Below are 23861 nucleotides of genomic sequence, written 5' to 3'. Positions count from 1 at the left end.
GTCCTCAAAACCCATACTAGATGAAAGCATGCAAACTTGCCCAAAGCTATTATTGTTTACACAATCAAGAATTTCAATTAAAATAACCTCAATTTACAATCGTGTAAATTATTAAAAACTTATATATTTTTATTATGACTTTACAAAAGTGGAGAAATTTAAATATAAAATTAAGCGATCCCGTTTTGGAAACCTTAGATGAGTTAAAATTTTACGAGGCGACCGCAGTACAAGTATTAATTTGAATTATTATTTATATATTAATATTAAAATAATAAAATATTGAAATTTACAAATGCACACACACACACACTCACACATATTATGAAATACAATATTAGGCTGCTTGCATTCCACTTTTGCTACAAGGAAATGATGTTGCTGTTGAAGCTGTGACTGGAAGTGGAAAAACTCTTGCTTTTCTCATACCACTATTAGAATTGTTACTGGTAATTGCATTCATGAACATTTCTAAATTATATTTTTAATTCTATTTTTTATAATTATTTTGCTTTATAATATATTTAATTTATAATATATAGGTAAATAGTTACTGAAAGATAATGTTGCATAATTTTTATATTTTATGTTTTTAAAAGTGATGTATAATTTTATATAGAAAAGACCAGAAAAATGGAAAAAATTTGAAATAGGAGCAATTATAATTTCACCAACAAGAGAGTTAGCAATACAAATTAGTAAGATATTATCACAATTTCTCAAGAGAATATCAAATTTAAAACAAATATTGATAGTAGGAGGATTAACAGTTAAAGAAGATATTGCTCAATTAAGAATTGGTGCAAATATTATTATAGCTACACCAGGACGATTAGAAGATCTCTTAAGTAATTGTAAAGAAATTAATTTATCAGCAGCTATTAAATCTTTAGTAATTATTTATTTGTATTTAAAAATATATTTTAATTTTTAGTATTTTTTAAAAATTTATTCTTTATTTAGGAGCTGTTAGTTTTAGATGAAGCTGACAGACTATTAGATTTAGGATTTTCTGTAAAGATTAATACAATACTAAGCTGTCTACCACGTTTGCGAAGAACAGGATTATTTTCTGCAACACAAACTAAAGAATTGGAACAGTTAGTAAGAGCTGGTTTGAGAAATCCATCTTTTGTATCCATAAAGGAAACAGAAAGTTATTCAACTCCTTTACATTTATATAACTATTATGCAATAACTGATGCAGATAAAAAACTTGCATTTATAATCAATTTTATAAAAAATAACAAAATTAATTTAAAATATATGATCTTCTTTTCTACTTGTGCATGTGTAGATTATTTTAGTAGTGTTATAAAGATGTAAGTAAAATCATGATTTATATAACACTATATAATTTAAACAATAATGAAAATGAAAATTTTTATTTTAAGTTTACTAGCACCTATAAAAGTTTTAGCTTTACATGGTAAAATGAAAAAGAAGAGACATAAAGTTTTTGAAGAGTTTCAAATTCTTGAAAGTGGTTTATTAATATGTACAGATGTAATGGCCCGTGGAATCGATATTCCTGAAGTTGATTGGGTCATACAATATGATCCACCAAGTACTGCAAGTAGTTTTGTTCACAGGTCCTCAATTCAATACAAAATTTATTATTAATTATTATGAATAGCATGATAAACTGATATTTATTTTAGATGTGGCCGAACTGCAAGAATAGGACATGCAGGTAATGCTTTGCTACTGCTCTCTGAATCTGAAGATGCTTATATTGATTTTATAAAGAGAAATCAGAAAGTTGAATTGAAATTATTAAAATTCAAAATTGAAAAAACTTTAATAGAAGAATGTTTACAGTATATGAGGAACTTGCAACAAGCAGACAGACTCTTATTTGATAAAGCAAATCGAGCTGCAGTTTCATATATTCAAGCCTATCAAAAGCATGAGTGTAGTTTAATTTTTCGAATAAAGGATTTAGATTTAGGAAAAGTATTTATGGGATTTGGATTATTAAAAATACCACGAATGCCTGAATTGAAAGGGCGAGATTTATTAAATTTTCAATCAGCTAATGTTGATGTAAATTCCATTTCATATAAAAATAAACAAAGAGAATTTGTCAGGTTACTAAAATTAAAAAAATATCAAGATACAGGTATTTGGTTTGAAAAGGAAAAAAAAAGATTTAAAAATACAGAAGCATGGTCTAAATCTAAAAAGAGTAAATCTGAAAGACAATTAAAAAAAAATCAACGTAAAGAAAAAAAAAATAGTCAAAAAATAAAGAATGAAAAGAAAAATAGTAAAAAGCGTAAAATTGTTACAACTGAAGAAGATTTAAAAGATTTGGTAAAAGACATAGCACTGATAAAAAAATTAAAAAGAAAAAAGGTAAATTTTAACTTTTGATTAATTTTTTTAATAATTTTAGGTACAATTTTAATCAATAATTTTCTTATAGATATCAGATCAAGAATTTGAGGCAGCCTTTTGTACAAATTAATAATTATAAATAATTATAAGTAATATGCAGTTACACAATAATATTAATAATAATTTTATAATCTTGATATTTGTTTTTGTTTTAAAACAAGTAATTAAGTAAAGTATAAAATGTTTGCATTGTATATATTTTTATTAATAATTTGTTTATTTAATGAAATATGTACTAAAATTTGTGAAAGTACCAAACAAGATTCCTGTATATAAATAATGATCATTTATTTAATTGTGGAAACTTAATATCTATGTACGTTTTGTAATTGTAATTGTTGGTTCAGTTGAAATTACAGAATAGTATTGATAGTTTTGTAATATCCAATCCGTTATTATTAGTAAAAAAATAGTATTCAATATTTAATATATATTATCAAAAAAATTATTAACTAATAATTTTACAATTTGTCAACTAATTTGTATTTTTGCCTTGATCTGTTAAATGTATAAATAGTTATGATCATGAACTCAGTAAATGAATGTTAATTGGTATTGTGCATTTCAATGAGTGTTTGCATATTGAAAATAAGACATTTTGTAACTTTTGAAAATGCCAAGACAATCTACCATGTTAGGTAAAATTTTTTTAAAATTCAATTTATTGGAGATATAAGTGTAGGTTTTTTCAATTTTCTGAGTAATATTTAATTATTTGATTATTAAAAAACTAAGAATTCAGCATTTATTTTCAATAAAAATTAAGGGAAGTTATTTTAATTTACTTAATGAGACAGAAGTGTTATAGTTATACTACAAAATTCTCAGATGAACCCCTTTTATTATTGATTTGATGATAGTACATTGATTACCTCATGGCAAAAAAATGAAAGGATATAAATAATTGAGAGAACTATTATTTTTTAGAGAAAATTCTTAAAACTGTCATTGACCTTATGCTGTTCAAACAATAATTTTTTATATTTAACTAAGATGGCGTCTAAACACGAATAACTAATATTGTTTTATAATTTAATTTTTGTGTTCTGTGATAATGTGTTTATAAGACATAAAACAATGAAATAAACGGAAAGAACACGAATAACGAAAAATATTCAATCGTAAAATCTCTATAATATACTTCATAAAATGAGTTGTATATTTTCATTTTATTAATACAAATATTTACACAAATGATATTTGGAATTTGATAAGTATTTTTATTGTATAATCATTATAATTGCTTCATTTGAATAAATTTATAACAAAATATATAATCGTTTAAAATTAAAGCAAAGAGAAAGAATTTTTATATTAATCAGTATTGATACATACAATTCGATATTAATCGTGTACCTTTAAAGTATAAAGTTATGAAAGATTGTCATTCAAAACTTTAACCTTTAATTTTGAAAACAATTAGTTAAAAAATTTTTTTAAATGAATAAAAATACAATTAATATTCTATACATCATCTTGTTAACAAGATATTTATTAATATTTCTGTTTTCAATATAATAGGCACTGACCATTCTTATAATCATTTATAGTTAGAGTTAATCTGCTGCATTATAGGAGGCTAAGTTAGGACAGATAATTTTAGGTATATAAAATGTTAGTGTATTTTTTATTGATATTTTTAAGATCTTTTTGTTCTATGATAATTACAGGATAAAATTTTAATTAAATAAAGAATTTGTTGAGTTATTATTTCCTTTTATTTATAATAATAAATTATATGATTGTGATGAATTAAAACTGACATATAAATTTATATTTTAATAAAAATAAATATTTAACCAAAAAATCGTGTAATTAAAAGTATTTATACTTACATAAAATTTGCGTCACTTAAATATTTATTGTAATCGTACTGTTAATTAATACTACATATTATTTAAGTAATTATCAAGTACATTTAAGCAAATACAAATTAATAAATATTAAACATTTTAAATAATAATTTAAATATTATAACAAAATATGACGAAATTAGATTAAAAGTAACAAAAATTATAATAATCTTTATTTCTTATATTTAATCGTTAATTGTTTATTTATAAAGAAATGGTTTTTTTATATCAATGAATGTGAAAAGCAATGAGATATTTGCATGTTTTATATATGCTCTGTATATTTACATTTATATGGACCCCTGCAAATATACAAAAATAGTTCGTTATAACTTCGGAAATCGTTGGTTGTGTAAGCCATAGACGAAATGCATTATCTCACTTATATAAAAACATTAATTTATATCACTTAATCTTTATAATTTCTTGAAATCTCCAATAATTTTTTTTATATCGTATAACTTATAGTTTTTATTTGCCAACTATAATTATTATGTATATATATATATATATATATATATAATTTACAGTCATTATTTGAAGTTTACTTTTGCTGCAAAATTAAATTTTTAACTATGAATTAATAGTATTTTTTATAAGTATTAAATCTATTATATTAACATGTATTATATAACATGTATTACACAATTGGATTTTTGAGTACTAATAGATATTAATTAAACTATATCGACTTTAACAAAAATTTAATAATATAGATTTTTTATTTAAAAATTTATTTAAATACCAAACTTATATAATTAAATTAATAACATTAATTTTTAAATAAAGTTTCGTATAAAAAGTATTTATTTATAAAATATATATATTAACATATATCTTGAACATGGAAAGTATTGAAAAAAAGTAAGTACTTAAAATAATTTTGTTCAAGAGTTAAATATAGCTATAATATATGAAATGTCTTGAATTAATTTAATGTCCGTGATTTATATATTTCAATAGACTATACAATTTTAATACAAAAAGAATAAAATTAATCTAATTAATAAATATAATGAAACTAAAAACGTTTTATTTTATGAAATTATATTGTTAGATTGGTGGATATATCTTATTCGTATCGCAGAAAAAATAAATATTTACCAAGAGTATACATCTTGAAATCATTTCATTAAAAACAATAAATCTTTTAACTATTCATAGGATATATAATAGCGAGTAGAATCCAATAAAAAAATGTATTCAATTTTTAAATAAATATATCAAAGATGTTATAAAAAATATACCATATTGAAGAATATTGTTCTTGTAGTTCTAGAAATATAGCTTATATACTTTGAACTTGAATGGAAATTTAAATTCGAAAAAATATAATAAAAATAAATGGAAAAAGAAATCGAATGTTCCATTTGATAGAACTGAAAGTTGTTGTAAATTAAATTGTTTCAAATTTAGGAAAAAATTATCAGATAGTGAAATTGAAACAGAATCAATGTATTAATTATAATTATTAGGAAATATTCAATATTAACCTTTATTATACGACATGGTATACTAATGTTTTTGATTAGATATCTCAAGTGCGAATAAATTTTATTAAATGTTTTCTTAAAATTGATCTATCGTTTAGTTGATTGGTACAGGTCGCAGAATCAAAATTAGTATTCAGCATCTTTTTTGAAAATTAAAAAAAAAAACTTATTTGCTTTGCAAATTAACAAATATTTAAGTACATTATGAAGAATTTGATGAGAAAGTTATGTTTTGTGTAGGTAGTTTTGTATGTATTGTAATAAAATGAACGTATTCAAATGCATTTGCATGCACGCAACTTTTTATATTATTCTATAATGAATTGCATTGAAAATAAATATGTAAATATTATTGTAAAATGTATAATTCACTTGGAAAAATCAAATGCAAATGCTTGTTACAAATTAAGAATACTGTAAAAAAACAATAAAATGCGTGTCATTAACAATTTTAATGTATTAAATAATATAAAACATCACCTTAAAAAAATTTGCAATTGTAAACGACCTAATTAAATAATATATTTGGTTAATTGCTATATTTATAAGCATCTGTAAATATTAGATGTAATATGTAAATTAAAAAAATTGTTCATTTCGTATTACATTAAACAATAATTAAAAACTAAATTTATATAAATCATTTATTTATAATTACTATTAATAGATAGTGCCTTTCAAGAACATTTTTTATAATGGTAGGTATAAAAAATGAAAAACTTAGTTCTTAATGAATTTATTTGATGTTTTTTCTTTAAATTCTTCAATATAAAATTTGTGTTTAACGATGCCACGCTATTGTGATATTCTGTCTGTTCTTGACTTTTTAATTCATTTTATTTACACGACTAGGTCGAAGGCCGTAAAAATTGTTACATTCTTTTAGCCGATATCGCACACTTCAACAATTATTGTTCCGTTGAATAAACAACTACATGTTTCGATACTTATTATTATTATTTGAATATACTTTAATTAAGAATATTTTATTTGTTTTAAGTTGACTTTTTAAAATAAAAAGGAAAATAAAATATTTCGGTGATAAATGCAGTTATTGTTTATAATTGAAAAATAGTTCTACTGAATATGATTAAAATTAATTTTATGGTACTTTAGGTATATTCCTTCGACTTTAGAAAAATTCAGTATTTGAATTTTTAGATGTAAAAAACTGCAGATTTTATTTTAATCATATCTTTTATATTTATAATATAACTTATATTATATAAGCATTCTATATTTAATTATGTAACTTAACATTTGTCTTTGAAGAATAACTAAATTATATACTGACAGCTTTATATCTTGTTAGCGTATTGAAAACAAAGTAGAGATACCGTTTCTATTTTTTCCCTTTTATAGCATTTGATAGAAAATGCAGACATCTATTTTTGTACGAAAGTTTTCTTTCTTTTATTTTACAAAACCCTATATCAACAAGGAGTAGTGTATTTTTACACGACTCTGTTGTTACTCCATACGTACTCATATCGCGATATTCGTATTTTTCGATACGCATACGTTTTTCATTTTCTTATTTTTTCAAAATTAAGGAGTCTTCAACTCTCTTTTTGTATCGAATGTCGTTCATTTTAAAACATATTACTTCAGTGATTTTCTGCTTTATTTCTCACAAATATTTTTGACAATTGTATGCACAAATTTATGGCACTATGTCTATTTGAAAATTTTGTATTTAAATCATCTAAGATTTTTCTAAAAGGCATTTAGAATATTGTTCTAAGTAAAGACTTTATTTTTTTTTTCATATACCACATTTTTTTAATGACATCCTGTCACTTTGCGGTTCGATTTTTCTTTCAGGATTTTTGCCGATTATTAACTTTGGTATATGCATAACATTCATAAAGAGAATTCAGGGAATTTTAATAACATACATGTATCATTAATTTGATTTTCCATTTTTTTTACGATTCTGCATCATTTCCCATACATTTGCAAAGCATAATCAGAAAAATCGATAGGTTTTATGACTATCAATTTTAAAAAATGATAAAATTAATTTTTTTCACTATGAGCTTCGTTTAATGCAGTTACATACACTGTGAACTGCGGAAACTCAATTTCTTTGAAAACCATATCTTTCGGTCGCGGTAAAAATACTTTTAAGAGTTATTTATACTCTTTGCATTTATTTTCTGTGCGGCACTGAAGATAATATTTTTTATTCTTTTTAAGAACATAACGAAATCCAATTTTTTAAAAAGATAGTACTGGCTGTCCTTAATGTAATCGACAGCAGATATGTATTGCGTATGAATAATGATCAATGAAAAATCTTCTATTTAAAACAAAAAAATTATATAAAAGAATAGGAGAAAAGAAGGAAATTTCAATGATCAAGAAGATAATTAAACATGGATATCGATGTAGAAAATATAAAGAATTTATGTTTCAACCATTGTTACTCAACACTGATTAAAGTAGCCTTGCAACATTGGCTTATTCCATTATCGTCGTTGTATTATTACTTCTGAAGTATATATTTATATTAATAGTTTTATTAGTTTATCTAACACTCCCTGGCACTAGCAGATCCGTTCGATAATATCGCAGTAAACATTCATCATGTTTGTTTGTTCATCTTTACAAATGAATGTTTAAGGATATCCATGTCGTCGGCTCTGTCGCAGCTGTTTGCCCGGGATAGCGCGGGACTACTGAGTGTGGGGTAAGATAACTGGTATAGTTTGTTGACCCGGTGGTGGTTGAGGAGGTATGTATTGCATATGCTGAGGTGGTATAGGTATATGTGGTGGAATTATTGGGCACATTATAGGATATCCCGTTGGCGCATGACTTTGTGGAGGCGGTTGTGGGTATGATGGTTGAGGTGTACCTATAAAAAAGATAAAATTATATGTTTAATCAAATATGCGTAATTTTACCAATTTTAATTATCTATTTAAAAAATTTAATAATAAATATGGACATGTTCATTTTTTCATGCAATTATTGAAGTTAATAAAGGATTTAAAACTAGTAGATTGTATGTTTAAACAAATTATTCTTAGTTTTAGTTTGTTCTTAATTTAAAATTTTTTTTTTAATGATAAATATCTAATGAAATTTCATATTACCTGGTGGATTGTAAGTACCAGGTGTATGCGGGGGATTGGGATTCGCTGGTGATGGAGTCTGATTTGGTTGCTGTTGGCTCACATGTGGATGGGGATGTGCATGTGGATTCATATATTGTATACCAGGAGCTTGAGGTCCTGGTGATTCATGATGGTGGTGATATGGATTAGCTGTCATATGTGGTGGTGGTGGTGGTGCAGGCACCATCCTCACCATTTGTGCTCCATATGTCGGTTGACCTGAATAAGGCAGTTGGAAGGGTGGATGCAAAGGTGCTGGAGCGAGTAGTGGTTGTCCCGTTGCAGCAGCTACTTGCATTTGTGATGCTACATCTGGTGCACGATGTTGCATCATTGGGACTGAAATATAAAAGGTTAAATTAGTTGTAATGTCGATTTCATATTAATGAAGACACTCAACGTTTTTTTATCTAATTAATTTCTTTTTTTTAAATTGGGTATATCACGACGTTTTATAAAGTTATTTATTATATGTTATTCTTACAAGTTAACCTTTTTATGAATAAACAAAAATAATTTATCTATGAAATATTAGCATTGCATTCAAAGTATATCTTAAGTTCTCAAATTTATATACGTCATAAATTAAGTTGGACATTCGTCGGAAAAGAATTCAAGTTATCCGTTATTAACACGCCCACAAAGTCTTTGATATATTCTGTCGTTGAATCCTGTCAAACAAACCACTGAAAGTTGGAAGGGTATGGATAGATGGGAAACAGCACTGATTATATTACGTTTTTTGTTCTGCACTTTGAATTTGCTGTACCCATTCTTATTGCATAAATTCTAAGAAGCTTACTCTGCTTCTTAGAAGCTTAAGTATGGTAATTTTTTTAATACAGAATTTGTGATTAGAGTACAGTTTAACATGATGCGCTTTTGACAATGTGTGGATGAGATAAATAAAATTAAATGATAAATGATGAAGATTAGTATCCTTGTTGCTGATAACTTACTATATCAAAGAGAAATTAGTAACGTTATGAAATATATATGCTACTTAGATGGACTATATGCAAATATTATGCTGGAAGTATTGCTATCGAAGTGGACAAAATCTACTTATAAACTGAAGTAAACATTAAGACAAATAGAACTAATATGAAAAATAAATTATTAGAAAGCCAAAAAAACATTAGAAATACTGAATAAAATTAAATCTACAAGGTTAAATAAACTAGCTTTAGCAGTGTTTTAAAAATACTATTGTTAAAATTCTTATGAGAATCTTACAACTCTAGTAGTTAAATATATAGATAGATTTATATATTAAATTAATTATTAGAAGTTTCACTAATTAATCGAAATTATAATATATGTGAATAAAAAAGACCAATTTGTAATGAATGAAGATGAAGTTTAATTAACATTATTGAATAATATTCTGAAAAATTGTACAGGAATGTTACTGAATTGCTAATGAGCACCAATTCTTGATATTTGCAACATAATATTTAAATAATTAATTATGGTATAAAATACTGGTAAGTTAAAAGAAATTAACTGAATAGACAATATATAAAACTATATTTACAAGATAAAGAAGTTAAAGTTGTAAAATGACCAGAATTATCAGTTATAATAACATTGTTAATGATAAAGTGAGTGGTGTTGGAGTAAGGTATGTAGTAGATTTTAATGTGAACAACACTGTAACAACACTGTCATATTGGAGTAAGTGACAATGAAATTAATAAAAACATCAGTTAAAGGAAGTTGTAGTTCATGAGCTAAGAGCTCCTGACACAATGTTGTATTTGATCAAAATACCTGTTTGAAGTATTTGTTTATTGGAATGAGTAAAAAGTAATCAAATGTGGCCATGGTCAATATTTTCCACAAGTATAATACAAAATCGAGTTACTAGAAACTTTTTAGAGTATATACAAATAATATCAAGAAAATTTGTATTTTTTTAAGCACTTGTAAATATTTTAACAACCAAAAATGACATAATTAAGTATATAGTTGAAAATCTACAAATTACAGAGTATTTATGAGATAGTAGGAAAAAACTATATTTTATCAATATTATATTTATGTATTTTACATAATGTTTTACATAATATACAATAATATAGTGTTTAATGACCTTTGTAGTTTAAATAGTTGACAAGACACATATTCAAACCTAGCATGAACAAATATTAATAAAAAATAAAAGAATAGCAAAGTATCTTTACATCATAATATAATACTTGATATATTTAGCACCAATTCAGATAGCTGACTAAAATCATGGAGATATTGATTGAAAATTTTTTATAAATCACAAGTTTAGATCACAAATAAATTTGTAAACTTAATTGAAAAATAATAAAACTTTATTTGTACTGTTTTAACTAAAATGTAAGTGCAATATTTGACAAGATCAAATATCCTTTCAGATATAAGCTTAAGTCTTTGAAAAATAGATATTTGAAGGATTGTATTATAGATGACCGAATATAAAAATATGTAAAAATTCAGAAATGGCATTCATCTCTGCTGAAAATTAAGTGTTTTGTTTTGTAACTCTTCATTATTTGAATTTATTGTACTCTTATATACTGCACAATTATAATAAATTGTATTTAAATTTATTTGTAATATTTAATATGAAGCTGGCATATTTTACTTTTTAATATTTCTCACAATTAAAAACTAATGTATAGTAATTATTATTCAACATAAAATAAAAGAAATTAATATTATAAATTAATTTGCAAGTATAATTATAATTTAATAAACTGCATATTAGAGTAAAAAACGTATTAAATACTATATTAAAAAAGTATATTTAATCATTATTTAATGAATTAATAAAAACTAGCTACAATACCTAGATATTGATTCTTTCGAAACCTTGTTACTGGCTGAGATGGAGGCTGAGTAAATGCTGTAGGTGGTTGACTCTGCATTATAAATGCAGGCATCACTACAGCAGATGACATTGTAGCTGCTGCATACTGTGGTGTTTGAGGTGTATGAGGTCTACTTGGAGTTGGTGTACTAGGAGATCTCTGAATGAAACATTAATATAAAACTCATAATAATTAAGTGAAATTTTTTTCAAAAATTTCATTTAATATATTTCAATTATAAAATTAACAATTAACATATTCATTTATTTTCAATTCAAACTTAATTCTAAATTTATTTTATAATACTAATGTTTCTACAATGCAATTGTATTTTTTAGTTAACTGAATATATTTAAATTTAATTATAAATTTTTACTTACAGGAGTAAAAGGTTTAACATTTGGATTGAACTCCTTAGCATTTGGATTTAATTTGGATTTCTTAAAAGAAGCGGTTATCTTCTCCATGCTTGAATCCTCCTGTGTTTGTTGGAGTACAGGAACTTGTGGAGTTTGTGGCTGAGATTGTGATGACTGTGAAGATGGAACTTGTGTCTGTACTTGCTGCTGAGGTTGTTGAGGTGGACTTGTTGGTTGAACAGGTATTGGACATGGTGGAGGTTTATTTATCACGACTAGCTCTTCCTGAATTGGTGACTGATGGGTTTGTTGTTGATAAGATTGCTGTTGTTGAGGTAACGGCTGAGGTACTGTTTGTGATGTTGAGTTATGAGAATGTGGTTGTTGATGATGTGATGGACCCTGATTAAAAAAGTTTTTCAAATAATATAAATAAGATATTTATAATAAAAAATTCATTTAGTTTATTAAAAAAAAATTTTTTATAGTCTATATTTTTAGTCATTTATCTACATATATAATTTGTAAGTATTACCAGCTAATTTTTTAATCCTATTATAAATTTTTACAACAAATGATTAGTCTTGAGATTGCCAGTCTATTTAAAAAAATTTTAAAAAGATATGATCCTATAGTGATAATTAATACCTTTTTTATAAAATACTTTCTTTAAAGATCAAAAATTATGAATAAAGCATTTTTTATGAATCTATAAAAATATTTAAAACCTGTGGTTTAATTATTTTTTATGTAAATTAATAATAAAAATATATTGGAATTTTTTTTAGCTATCTTTCATCAGTGTAATTAAAATCATTTAAACATTCAAATTTTTAAATAAATGGTTGAAATCAATAATGTAATATTTTATTAAGGTTATTTGCTAGAGGAGTAAATCGGACAACTTACAAACATTTAAGAAAGAAAAAAAAAACAAATAAAAATTAAAAAAAATTTTATTCTTATAAATACACTTACATTGACATTCTATAATCATATTTAACGATTAGAACTTTCATGAAAGTATTCTATCACAGTTATTACATTAAAATCTAATTTTTTATCTTCTTACATAAAATTTCTTTGATAATTGGAAGTTAATATTTTTAAGAATTATTTTTATGATTTATAACTACATAAATATTTGTTTTTATAAATTTTTTTTCATGAAAGCTGTTAAATTCAAACGTCAAATATTTAAATCTATTAGAAAAGTTAATATGTTGAAAAAAAAGTAATTTCAAAATGATCTTTCTTCCTGATTCATTCATAACTGGTGTTGATCTTTCGAACATTACTAGCTTCCAATTTCAATAATCGCGTATACAAAGTTAATTCTTTTTTATGATTTTGTATATAAATTATATTAAAATTATTTATGAAATCTTTTTTTTTTTATAGATTCATTCATTGGAGCATTTGATAACACATCTTCTGGTAACTAAAAATCATAATAAACAAAAAAAAAAATCAGAAAAAAATTGATGTTAATAACAAATTATTCATTCAATGTATTTAAAAAGATAAATCTCTAGAAAGTTTTAACTATACAATACAATTATTTAATATTTTACTGATTAATAATTGGAAGCACACACACACACACATATATATATATATATATATAGAAAATATTTATAATAAATATGAAGTATTAATAAAAAATTATTAAAGTTATAATTATTAAATAAAAAGTATTATGAAATAAAGAATAATAAGTCTTAAGAGATTCATCCTTTCATATTTTATTCATAATTGAAAATCTCACCATAGGTGGAACTTGAGATATATGTGCTTCTTGAGGATGTGGTTTTCTACCAAGTGTTGATTGTTGCTGTTGTACCTCTTGAGTCGTCTGTTGATCAGCTAATTTAAAATCTGAGGCGAACTGTCTGAGCTCAGAGTGCTGTTCCTCTCTTCCTCTTGGTGTTGGCACCTTTCGATGTTGCTGTTCTTTTGTTGATATCTGTGGAGAGCCATCCATAGAAGATTGTTGCATGGGAACATGGGTTGGTGGTTGTGATTGAGTAGGTTGCTGTGAATGTTGAGGTACTACATGAACTCCAGGGAAGGGTGCCGGTGGTGCTTTATCAGATTGATATACTTGTCTGCTTGGACGTTCACGCTTATCCATATTCATTTTGTTCATGGAAGATTGTGGCTGTTGTGATGAAAAGGGTACTTGAGGTAGATTGGATGTTACTTGGGAAGGGGGCTGACCTTGAGACATTACTGTAATCATAAATGAATTAAAAATCAATTATTTGTTTGTTAATTTCTATACAATTAATTATTCTTAGATATTAGTTAAGAATTAAAACAATATAATTTTATTACTTTAGCAAAATAATTGAATGCAATATATTTTATATAAAGTTTTATATTGACAAATATATTAAGGAAATTAGTTAATAATTATAAAATTGAACTATTGATAAATCTTATATATAAATTATATTTTCATTTAGATTAATATATATATATATATATATATATATATATATATATATATATATATATACACATATATTATATAAAAAAATAAAACAAGATTTATTATTTAAACCCATATAATAATAATTTTTATATTATGAAAATGTATTAAACAGAAAAATCAGTATAAAAAAATGTGTATATATCAGTATATAACATTAATGCTAAACTCATATAATTACAAATCAACGCATTTTTAAAATAATTGTTAATTATATTAAAATTTATATAATTAATAATAAAATTATATTATTAATTATATTATTTATTATATTTATCTACTATAATTTATCTACTAGCTTTTTTTTAGTTATATAAAATTTGAAATTCGTAAAGAATGGTACCTTTCAATGAAAGATGTTATTTTCATTAATTAGTTATTGTTTTCATTAATTTATTTTCATTAATTAGTTATAGTTATAGTTATTAATTATTATATATACTATTACAAACGTATTAAACATTAAATTATTATTAAAATTAACAATTTTTTATATAATTATTTTTATACAATATAGAAATTACATTTTCATGATTTTAATTAAAACAAAAATATAAAAATTATTGTTTGCAAAAATTAAATATAAAATGATACTGGAAGTTATAACTGAATATATTGAAATTGATATGTTTACTTTGAAATTTTGTAAGTTAGAATATAAAATTGTTTTTAATATAACTCACCAGGAACTGCAACATTTGGAGGTGGAGGTTGAGAGGTTGGTGGAGGAACAAATGGCGGAGGATTGTAAGGGACGACGACTCCACTTGGTATACCACCCATATTTAGGGGTACTGGATGTTGTATCACGGGAGGATGCGACGACATGCTTACTGGAATGTTATTTGTTGGAGGAACGCTTACAGTAGCATTGGCAGATGGCGGAGCCTGATTAAATAAATTTTTGTTTGACGCCGAACCTGGAGACTGTGGTGGAGGCGTCGTTCGCATTAATTTACCAGTGTTGCCATTTTTCCTTTTTGCAGGTGGTACATATTTACCTTCGTTATTATTAGATCGACCCTAAAAGTATTAGTAGTTTTATGAATATAAAAAATAAAAATGAAAAACATAATTAGACTTAAAATTTTAACACTAAATAATTAAATAAAATTTGCTTTTTTCACTTTAAATAAAAACAATCTTACATAATTGGAGTCATTAGTACGTATAACTGCAGCAAATCTTTCTTCCTCATCACCATTTTCAAGTTCCAATCGTACTCTGTGATCTGGTTGGGATTCAATTTCACTAGCTATCTTTGCTGCTTTCTTTTCTTGTTCTTTATAATCTTTAGTATCTTCACATTGAAGTATAACCGTATATTGGCTTAAATTTGGCTCAAATGTTGATTGAATGCCAAACGTTTGTTCATTTGTTCGAAACATATCATCAGCAGGCCAACCATTCTACAATAAAATTTCATGATAAAGAAATTATAAAGTAATCATTATAAAAATTTATATTAAATATAAATACAGATTATTATTGTTTATCAATTGTATAAACTCACAGCAGTACGATCTAACTCTAAATTAGCTCCATTTGTTGTAGCAATATCATCTTGCACAGCCAGAAAAAAAGGTTCAAGCTCTTTTTCTCCTTTGATTAGACCATTAAATTTACTAATGGCAGTATCTGTCTGGAATGTATCCCTAGTTGCATAGTCCAGATCAACATCTCTTGCAGAAAATGTAATAATATCTTGTGATTTAAATATCAATTTTTCTACAACACTGTCTACACTTATTTTACCAGAATTTTCAACACGGTGAGCCATTTCCAAAACTAATTCGAATTGACTAGAGAAAGTTCTAAATATACCTTCATATATTGAACCATTTTGAGTTTGAATCTATAAAAAAATATATCTTTATAACAAATGAATAATGCATGTCGTTATCATAAAAAATTATTTTTACCTGTACAATATTGCCTACGTGACTTGTGATTGCATGCATAAAATGAGCATTATTGTATACTCCATCTGCAACAACACAACGTTCTTGCGGACCCCGTGCCCGCGGGGATCTAAAATTTATTAAAATAATTTTTTTATAACTAATCTTGAAATTTTAAGTAATTCCGTTTTACTTTAAATTATGCACTCAATTTCATAATATACATTAATACCTTATTTAATATCTTTATAAAATGAACTAAAATTATAATTGCGCTAGTAAAAAAAATATTTATTATTCATTCATAATGTAATCGAGTAATATAATTTCAAATAAGACTAATTTATAGTTATCTAAATAAATAAATACAAATTTAATAAATAAATTTAAGTAATGTATAGATCGAAATTTGTAATTTACAGTTCAACTAATTTTTATTCTTTAATCTGTTTTATTGTACTTTTATTGTACTCTTTAATATTTTGTTTTAAAAGATTTATTTATTATTATCATAGATGTTAATACTAAGAAAATTTAGTATATAAATAGAATGCATACCTAGTTGGATTTGAACGATTCTTTCTTTTATTGTTCATTTTGTTATTATACAAGTTATCGTCACCAGAAGTCAGTGGATTTCTCCCACCAGTTTGTTGGGGGCCTTCTGGGTTCCTTGTGGGGACCGGAATTTTGACGATTTTTCAAAAACTTGCCAAACACAATATTTATATCAGAGGTGTCTATTCCTCTTAAACTGCAGCTAATGGAATACCTTTAACACTTATTTACTGAGGAGCAATAGTAATCAGGACTGTTTGATATAATTTCTAAATTAAAAGACACTAATAAATCCAGTGGATCACTGATAGTTCTTTCTTTAAGTGTTCAGACTGTAATGAGATGCGCACAATCTGTAACATGTCATGAAAATTTTGACAATTATTCACTAGTTAATGCTTTTTTGAGATAAATACATAGTTATATTTCAACAACATGTATTTCACTCATGTATTAATTATAATTTTTTATTAAGTTAATATGACGGTAATTACTAAATACATAAATTAATAATTCTTAGAAGAATCAAGATGAATGTTTGATACTACTCATTTATATTAAAGTAGATTACAGACATGGCTTTAAAATCTATATATATTTCATACAAAAATATATGACAAAAGACACATTACATTTGAAAAAACGCTCATATTGCAAGGAAGTACATAAAATTCAGGTTCTCTCTCTCTCTTTCAATTTGTTATCACTTCATATCTCGTCGACGTTTCATTATATATATATATCTCGTTCAATCGCTGGCGCGTGACGTAACACCGTCGCGCTGCTGTTGCATCTTTTATCCTTCTCTTCCAAGTCTTTTTGTCTTTCTTCTTATGTGCGCAAACTAAGAGAAATGACCCTTATTTGCTAAGTGTGCAAATTTACTGTTCATAAATGCATTAAAATTTTCTTCGAGAAGAAATTCAAAGAATAAAATTTGATTTAATTATGTTCCTTTAAAGAATAATTAACAAATTGCACTTCATACACAGTGTAGAACTGTATAGAAAGAGAAAATGATGGTGCTGGAGAAATACAAGATGCAAAGAGGCGACAGTTGTAAAAAAAATTGGCGCGCGTTCTCTTTTTCCATTTTTTCTACTTTTCATGCAATTATCGCTGTATTATTCATAAAAGATATATTAAGAACCGACAGATAAATTAACAAAAATTAATAGTAATACACAGAGTAGCACCAGCAGCTTCATTTATTTCTTTGGTGTTACAATGTTCGGTCGCTTACATGTATAAATATATGTATGCCCCGTTTTATTACATATTGTTGAATATAGACACATGCGGTTGTAAATAATGTGATATCGCACGAAAATCGTTGTTCACTTACTTTGCCTTCTTCCTTTCGCGTGTGGCAATTAACAACGCTCTCGTTTATCTTGCACTGAACACTCGTGTATATATTGTCTTCTCAGCCTTCGTTTTTTATTTTTAAATCAACATTTAGCCAAAATTTTACAAGGATAATTATTTATACAAAATAAAGGAACACACACGTGAGAAAAGAAAAACACGACGAACCCTCGGTTGCCTGCTCTCGAGGAGCGAGTCCTAGACGAGGTGAGGAGAGCGGGACACGCTTCAGTCGACCGATCGGCCCGATCCCGATGACTGGGACCGATGGAAACGCCGTCTACGTTCAGGCACTTACAATTATGGAAAGAGCGCGCGCACATTACTTTTGGTTCATATTGCTTGCGCGGTTGGATGAAAGTGAAAAAGAAAGGAACATGTATATTACATACGGTAATTGTTTCTGTTTGTTTTCTCTTTTTCGACGGGTATTTATTTCCTTGCTTTACTTATATTGTTTTAATTTATAATTAAAATTATTACTACATTAATAAAAAAAAGGTGCAGAAAATAATTTATACGTATATTTGTTGAAAGAATGCAGTATTTTTATGTTGTTGGATTGTAGAATTGCATGCATATACGCAAGTGTCAATAAGCTAAATTTACACTGTTATCTTTATTTAATTAGTATTAATAAAATAAATGTTCTTCAATATTATTGCAAATTCATAAAATATTTTGTTTTCTTATTTTTTCTTCTTTTATTTACTTTTATTTCTAAAATGTATCAATTTACTCATGTATATTCATTCGTTACAGATGCAAAGCAATCAGAAAATTTAAAACACTTGTAAGGAATAAGTACACCACCATTGGTCGATAGAGGTGCTAATACTTTCAACAGTTACCCAATCCTATAATTCTCAAACCCTGTTTCTTAATAGGCATTGTTTAAGAGATCTTTTTGATATAATTATAATAGAATAGACATCATAAATTCTTCATGAATTATCTTTTGTATCACTATTGATAAATAAATACATAACATATGCGAACTAGCATATATAAGTATCGTTCTTACAATTTATTTTATTTATTTTATGTATTTACATTTAATACTTTAGTTCTACTATTTAAACAGAGTGGATTACATTTCCGGTCTTATTTTGCTGCTTTTCACTTGTGAACCAAAATTCCTTAACATTTTTCAATTTCTACATAATTTTCTGACATCAATTATTTAATGTTGTTATTATAATTAAAAATGCATTTATATATATTTACGTACATGAGGCCCTCTTGTATCACATAATCATTCATTATTAAGCAAATATTCATTATTCATGATCTATAATTTAAAATTCACTGTTTAATTTAATTTCATTAAGTAATTACATATATTTGAATTAAGTAACTTTAATTAATATTTATATGAATAACACAGAATTAACGTTCTGATATCGTTAAATATTTATTTAAAGAAATATTTTATTATTACTATTATTACTGTGAAAGGAAAACTACTAACTCAAAAACTTAAGAAAGATTATTAAAAATAAAAAAGATAAGAAAAATTATTAAACAAAAAAAGGATTTCGATAAAATGAATTAAAATAAAAACTTCGCAGCTTAACAATAATTATTGAAATCTAACGATTTTAAAAATAATTGAAAATATGTATAAAATTTTGTTAACACTACATTAGTTACCTCCAATATCTTAAAAAAAATTTATTGAAAAATATTGTTTAACTAGTCAATAACAGGAATTTAAATACTTAAATAATACTGTAAAGTGCTGAATCATATTAGATTATATAATAATTTTTAACTGCAATTTTATGACAGCATAAATTAATATGACTTTTTTAAATCTGAAAATACTATATTTTGGATTCATAAAATATGCTTAGATTTTCTAATTCACTGATTAAAACTATCTCAAGCCTTAACTGAAATTATTAAATAATTTGGAATCAATCAAATATATTTTTTATAAAAAAGAATTCTTAATAAAAGTTAAATATAACACTAAAGACTTAAATACTTTCAGATATATGTCATAATTTCATGGATGTATATAATTAAATAATATTAAAAATATCATAAGCTTTGTTGCATTCTAAATTCTTCCTGAAATACAAATTAATAATATGAATTCTTAAAAATGAAAGACATTTAATATATTTAAAAAAATATATTTTTCTTTAAATAACAAAAATTGTAATCAAACTGTTAGAATCTATTTTTTCTATTATTTACAAATGAAATGTATAATATTTTTTCTAATTTTCATTTAGAAGTTTAAATTAAACGATAAAATTTATAAAATATACTCTACAACATTTTTGTCAACTAATTTTATAATAACTATTGAGTTGCTGTTTTTATTGTAAGTGCTTTAATAGCATCATTTAATGCTTTCAAAAGTGCTCATACAAATTACACAAAGCCTGGGTTTGGATATTTGAAACTTTTTCGAGACTATTCTAAATTATTTTAATAATACAAAAAAAAAATTTTAATAATTGTACATAGCATGTTCTATTTTTATTTGTATTGTATTTATATAACTGCAGGAAATGTAGTGCATTTAAAGGAAATTCTTTTGTTTAATTCATTGCATATTGAATTATATATTATATCATTTATATAATTGAATACCACCTTCATATATTGCATTGTATAATCAGATATAATATATATGTATTCAATTAAAAACAAAATATTTAAAATAAATTATCAAATGGATATTACATTTATTTAAAGCATATAAGAAAAATTTTATATGTTTATATATATATATATATATTTTTTTTTTATATTTTTATATTTATATATATATATTTTATGTTTATATGTATATAGAATTTTATAATAAAAATCTTTAAAAATGTATGTAAAAATAATTAAAAAGTTATGCCTAATGCATATATTCATTATAATTAATTTTTGAAACATTTTTATCACTATATAATTATTAATTTACTTTATTATCATTTTTATCCAGCTTTATTCAATATGAAATATTTTATTATTAAATATCAATTTATATTATTTTTAAATAAAACTAATAAAAAATAATTACTAATATATAAAAAAAATTAAATGCAGTTTTTCTCTTAAAATCACCATGTAACATAAGACATACACTCTATGTATTCAAAAGTTAACCATAGGTATATTAATTGTCAATTTTATCTGTTGAACTTGATTATATAAAATTTGTTATTCATAATTAAAGGATCGATTTAGTTGCTGTGGAGGTTACAGAGGTGCACGCAATATTTGCCTCGTTTTAATATTAATTTAAATTTAATATTGATAATTAATTCATAAATAATTGATTAAACACAATGATTAATTATTAGATAAAATCTATCTAACATTTATTTTTCAGTTATCGTTCATAAATAAATGTATTTCGAGTATGGATCATATATAATAGAACATCAATTTTTATTATTCGTAAAGATTTTATCATCTTTTTTTAAAAGTAAAATTATATATCCATAATAAGTGACCTGCAATTGTAATCATAATGCTGCTATATTTGTATCTTACAATTTTTTATTTATTTATCAAAAGCCGGTACTCCAAGATATATATTACAAAAATTCATTAAGAATCCGGTAGGTGGAAACACTATTTAATTTTAGATATAGTATAAATGATGTATCCAATGCATATAAGTATACAATTGTACATAATTTCTATTGTTACGATTTTTAATAAAAATACATACATAATGTTATGCATTATCTAAATATTTGCTTTAAACGTATTTTCAAAAACAATGATTATGTAAATATAAATTAGAAATGAAATAAATAATTAAAATTACATTTAAATAATTTAATAAAAAAATATATATAAACATAGCATATTTTTATTATAATTACTATATAAACATTATATAATGACTATTTAAAAGAAATAAACATTATTTTGCTTAGTACATTATTAATTCTAGAAACAAAAAAATGAGAAACTTTATTTATTCTTGTATTAAAAAGAGAAAAATATTTAAGTTTATAAATATAAAAACATTTAGTTCAATCAATGAACAATGAATGTAATTGTGCAATAAAAAGAAGTAAATAAAGTTATATATTGCTTATAAATACAAATAATAAAAATAATATGTTGTAACAATAAAAATGTATATTTTTGTTATATTTTTGTTTTTAAGATAAACGTTAAGTTCTTTCCTCATAGTAAGTTTTTATTTACATAATATAAATACACAAATAAATTATTATTAAATCAATGCTTACAGTCAAAACAATTTTTAATTTATAATTAATATATCAAATCTCTTAAATTAAAAATTAAAAATATGTTCATAACTTAAAAGTATCAATATACTGATCGATATACTGATTTCTTTTAACCTTTAGTGATATGATGTATACTTTATATATTGAAACTTGTACGATTATAGTAGACATTATATAGATTCATTGATTATTCAAATACTTGTTCAAATTATTCCTCAAAAAATACTGTGGTGAAATGAAACACCTTAAATAAATTCTTTGTAGTTATTTCAATTTATGATTTATTTAGCATTTAAATAGTACATTTTCAGATTCACATCTGATTGTGATTTTGTATATTTATTTATATAGACAACAACAAATATTTATATTAAATGTTACATTTATATAAATTTACTTTTGTTATTAGATAGTACATATTTTAATAATATTTAGTAAACAATTGAATCGAATTTATTTATTAAATAATTAAATAATAATATTTATTACATTAGATTTATTAATTAGAAATATTATTGCTAATTTATGTACAATATAAATTATTTAACTTTTAAATCCAAATTTTTAATTATTTATTGATCGTATAATAGAAAATAATATTTTATTGATGTATACTTTAATTCAATTCATAAAAAGTTATATGTTACAATATTTAAGTAATTATTAATTGTTAATAATTGAATATTTATATTTTTTCTTTAGATTTTTTTTATTATCTTACAGGTTTTTGAGAGTATTGTAAATTAATTTTTATAATACTATTTATTACCCTTGACAGAAATTAGAATTTTAATTATAATTTTTAAGTTAATGTTACATGCACTTTAATAATTAATAATAATAATAATAATGATAATAAATTAATAAAATTATAAAACAATTTTTTTTATTAAAAGGCTGATTTTATCTCAAATATACGGACAAAATCAATTGAATCCATAATATAATAGATGTGTCTAAATTTTTTTAGAACAAACAAATTTTAAAATTAATTGACTATATTTCATCTAATATAATATTTTTTTTTCACGCATCTGGACCCAGTTTTATACAAATGAATATTTCTAGTTGTTTGATGGCTTTAAAAATTCTAGTGAAAAATATTTTTTATTATATATTATTATTATTAATAGTGAAAAATATTTTAATCGAATTCATGAAAAATGCGTCTCATAATCAATACAAATATGTTTTTGCATACATGCATGATATTTATAACGTTTATCTTCTCAAGTCTCTTTCCC

General features: G+C 24.0%; 2 protein-coding genes across 2 annotated transcripts; one reads left to right on the top strand and one right to left on the bottom strand.

Moving 5' to 3' along the window:
- Positions 1-114: 114 nt before the first annotated feature.
- Positions 115-2501, top strand: LOC105363710 (ATP-dependent RNA helicase DDX55). Its single transcript, XM_011501464.1, has 7 exons — positions 115-233; positions 342-449; positions 620-892; positions 964-1322; positions 1395-1592; positions 1662-2358; positions 2429-2501. Exons 1-7 carry the CDS (start codon positions 135-137, stop codon positions 2468-2470), a joined length of 1776 nt encoding a protein of 591 aa, XP_011499766.1. The 5' UTR covers positions 115-134; the 3' UTR covers positions 2471-2501.
- Positions 2502-7203: 4702 nt separating this feature from the next.
- Positions 7204-18467, bottom strand: LOC105363699 (ataxin-2-like protein). The gene is made up of 11 exons (XM_011501453.1): positions 18372-18467; positions 17027-17379; positions 16490-16598; positions 16081-16422; positions 15716-15976; positions 15251-15590; positions 13842-14305; positions 12095-12475; positions 11693-11873; positions 8848-9207; positions 7204-8606 (listed from the first exon to the last, which is right to left on the bottom strand). The coding sequence occupies exons 2-11, from the start codon at positions 17062-17064 to the stop codon at positions 8425-8427; spliced, it is 2658 nt and encodes an 885-aa protein (XP_011499755.1). The 5' UTR covers positions 17065-17379; positions 18372-18467; the 3' UTR covers positions 7204-8424.
- Between the last annotated feature and the right edge of the window lie 5394 nt (positions 18468-23861).

The sequence above is a fragment of the Ceratosolen solmsi genome, unplaced genomic scaffold (assembly GCF_000503995.2).
Source record: "Ceratosolen solmsi marchali unplaced genomic scaffold, CerSol_1.0 scaffold10, whole genome shotgun sequence".
NCBI lineage: Eukaryota > Metazoa > Arthropoda > Insecta > Hymenoptera > Agaonidae > Ceratosolen > Ceratosolen solmsi.
The sequence above is the reverse complement of the archived record's forward strand: the minus strand, read 5'-3'. Positions and strand labels throughout refer to the sequence as shown.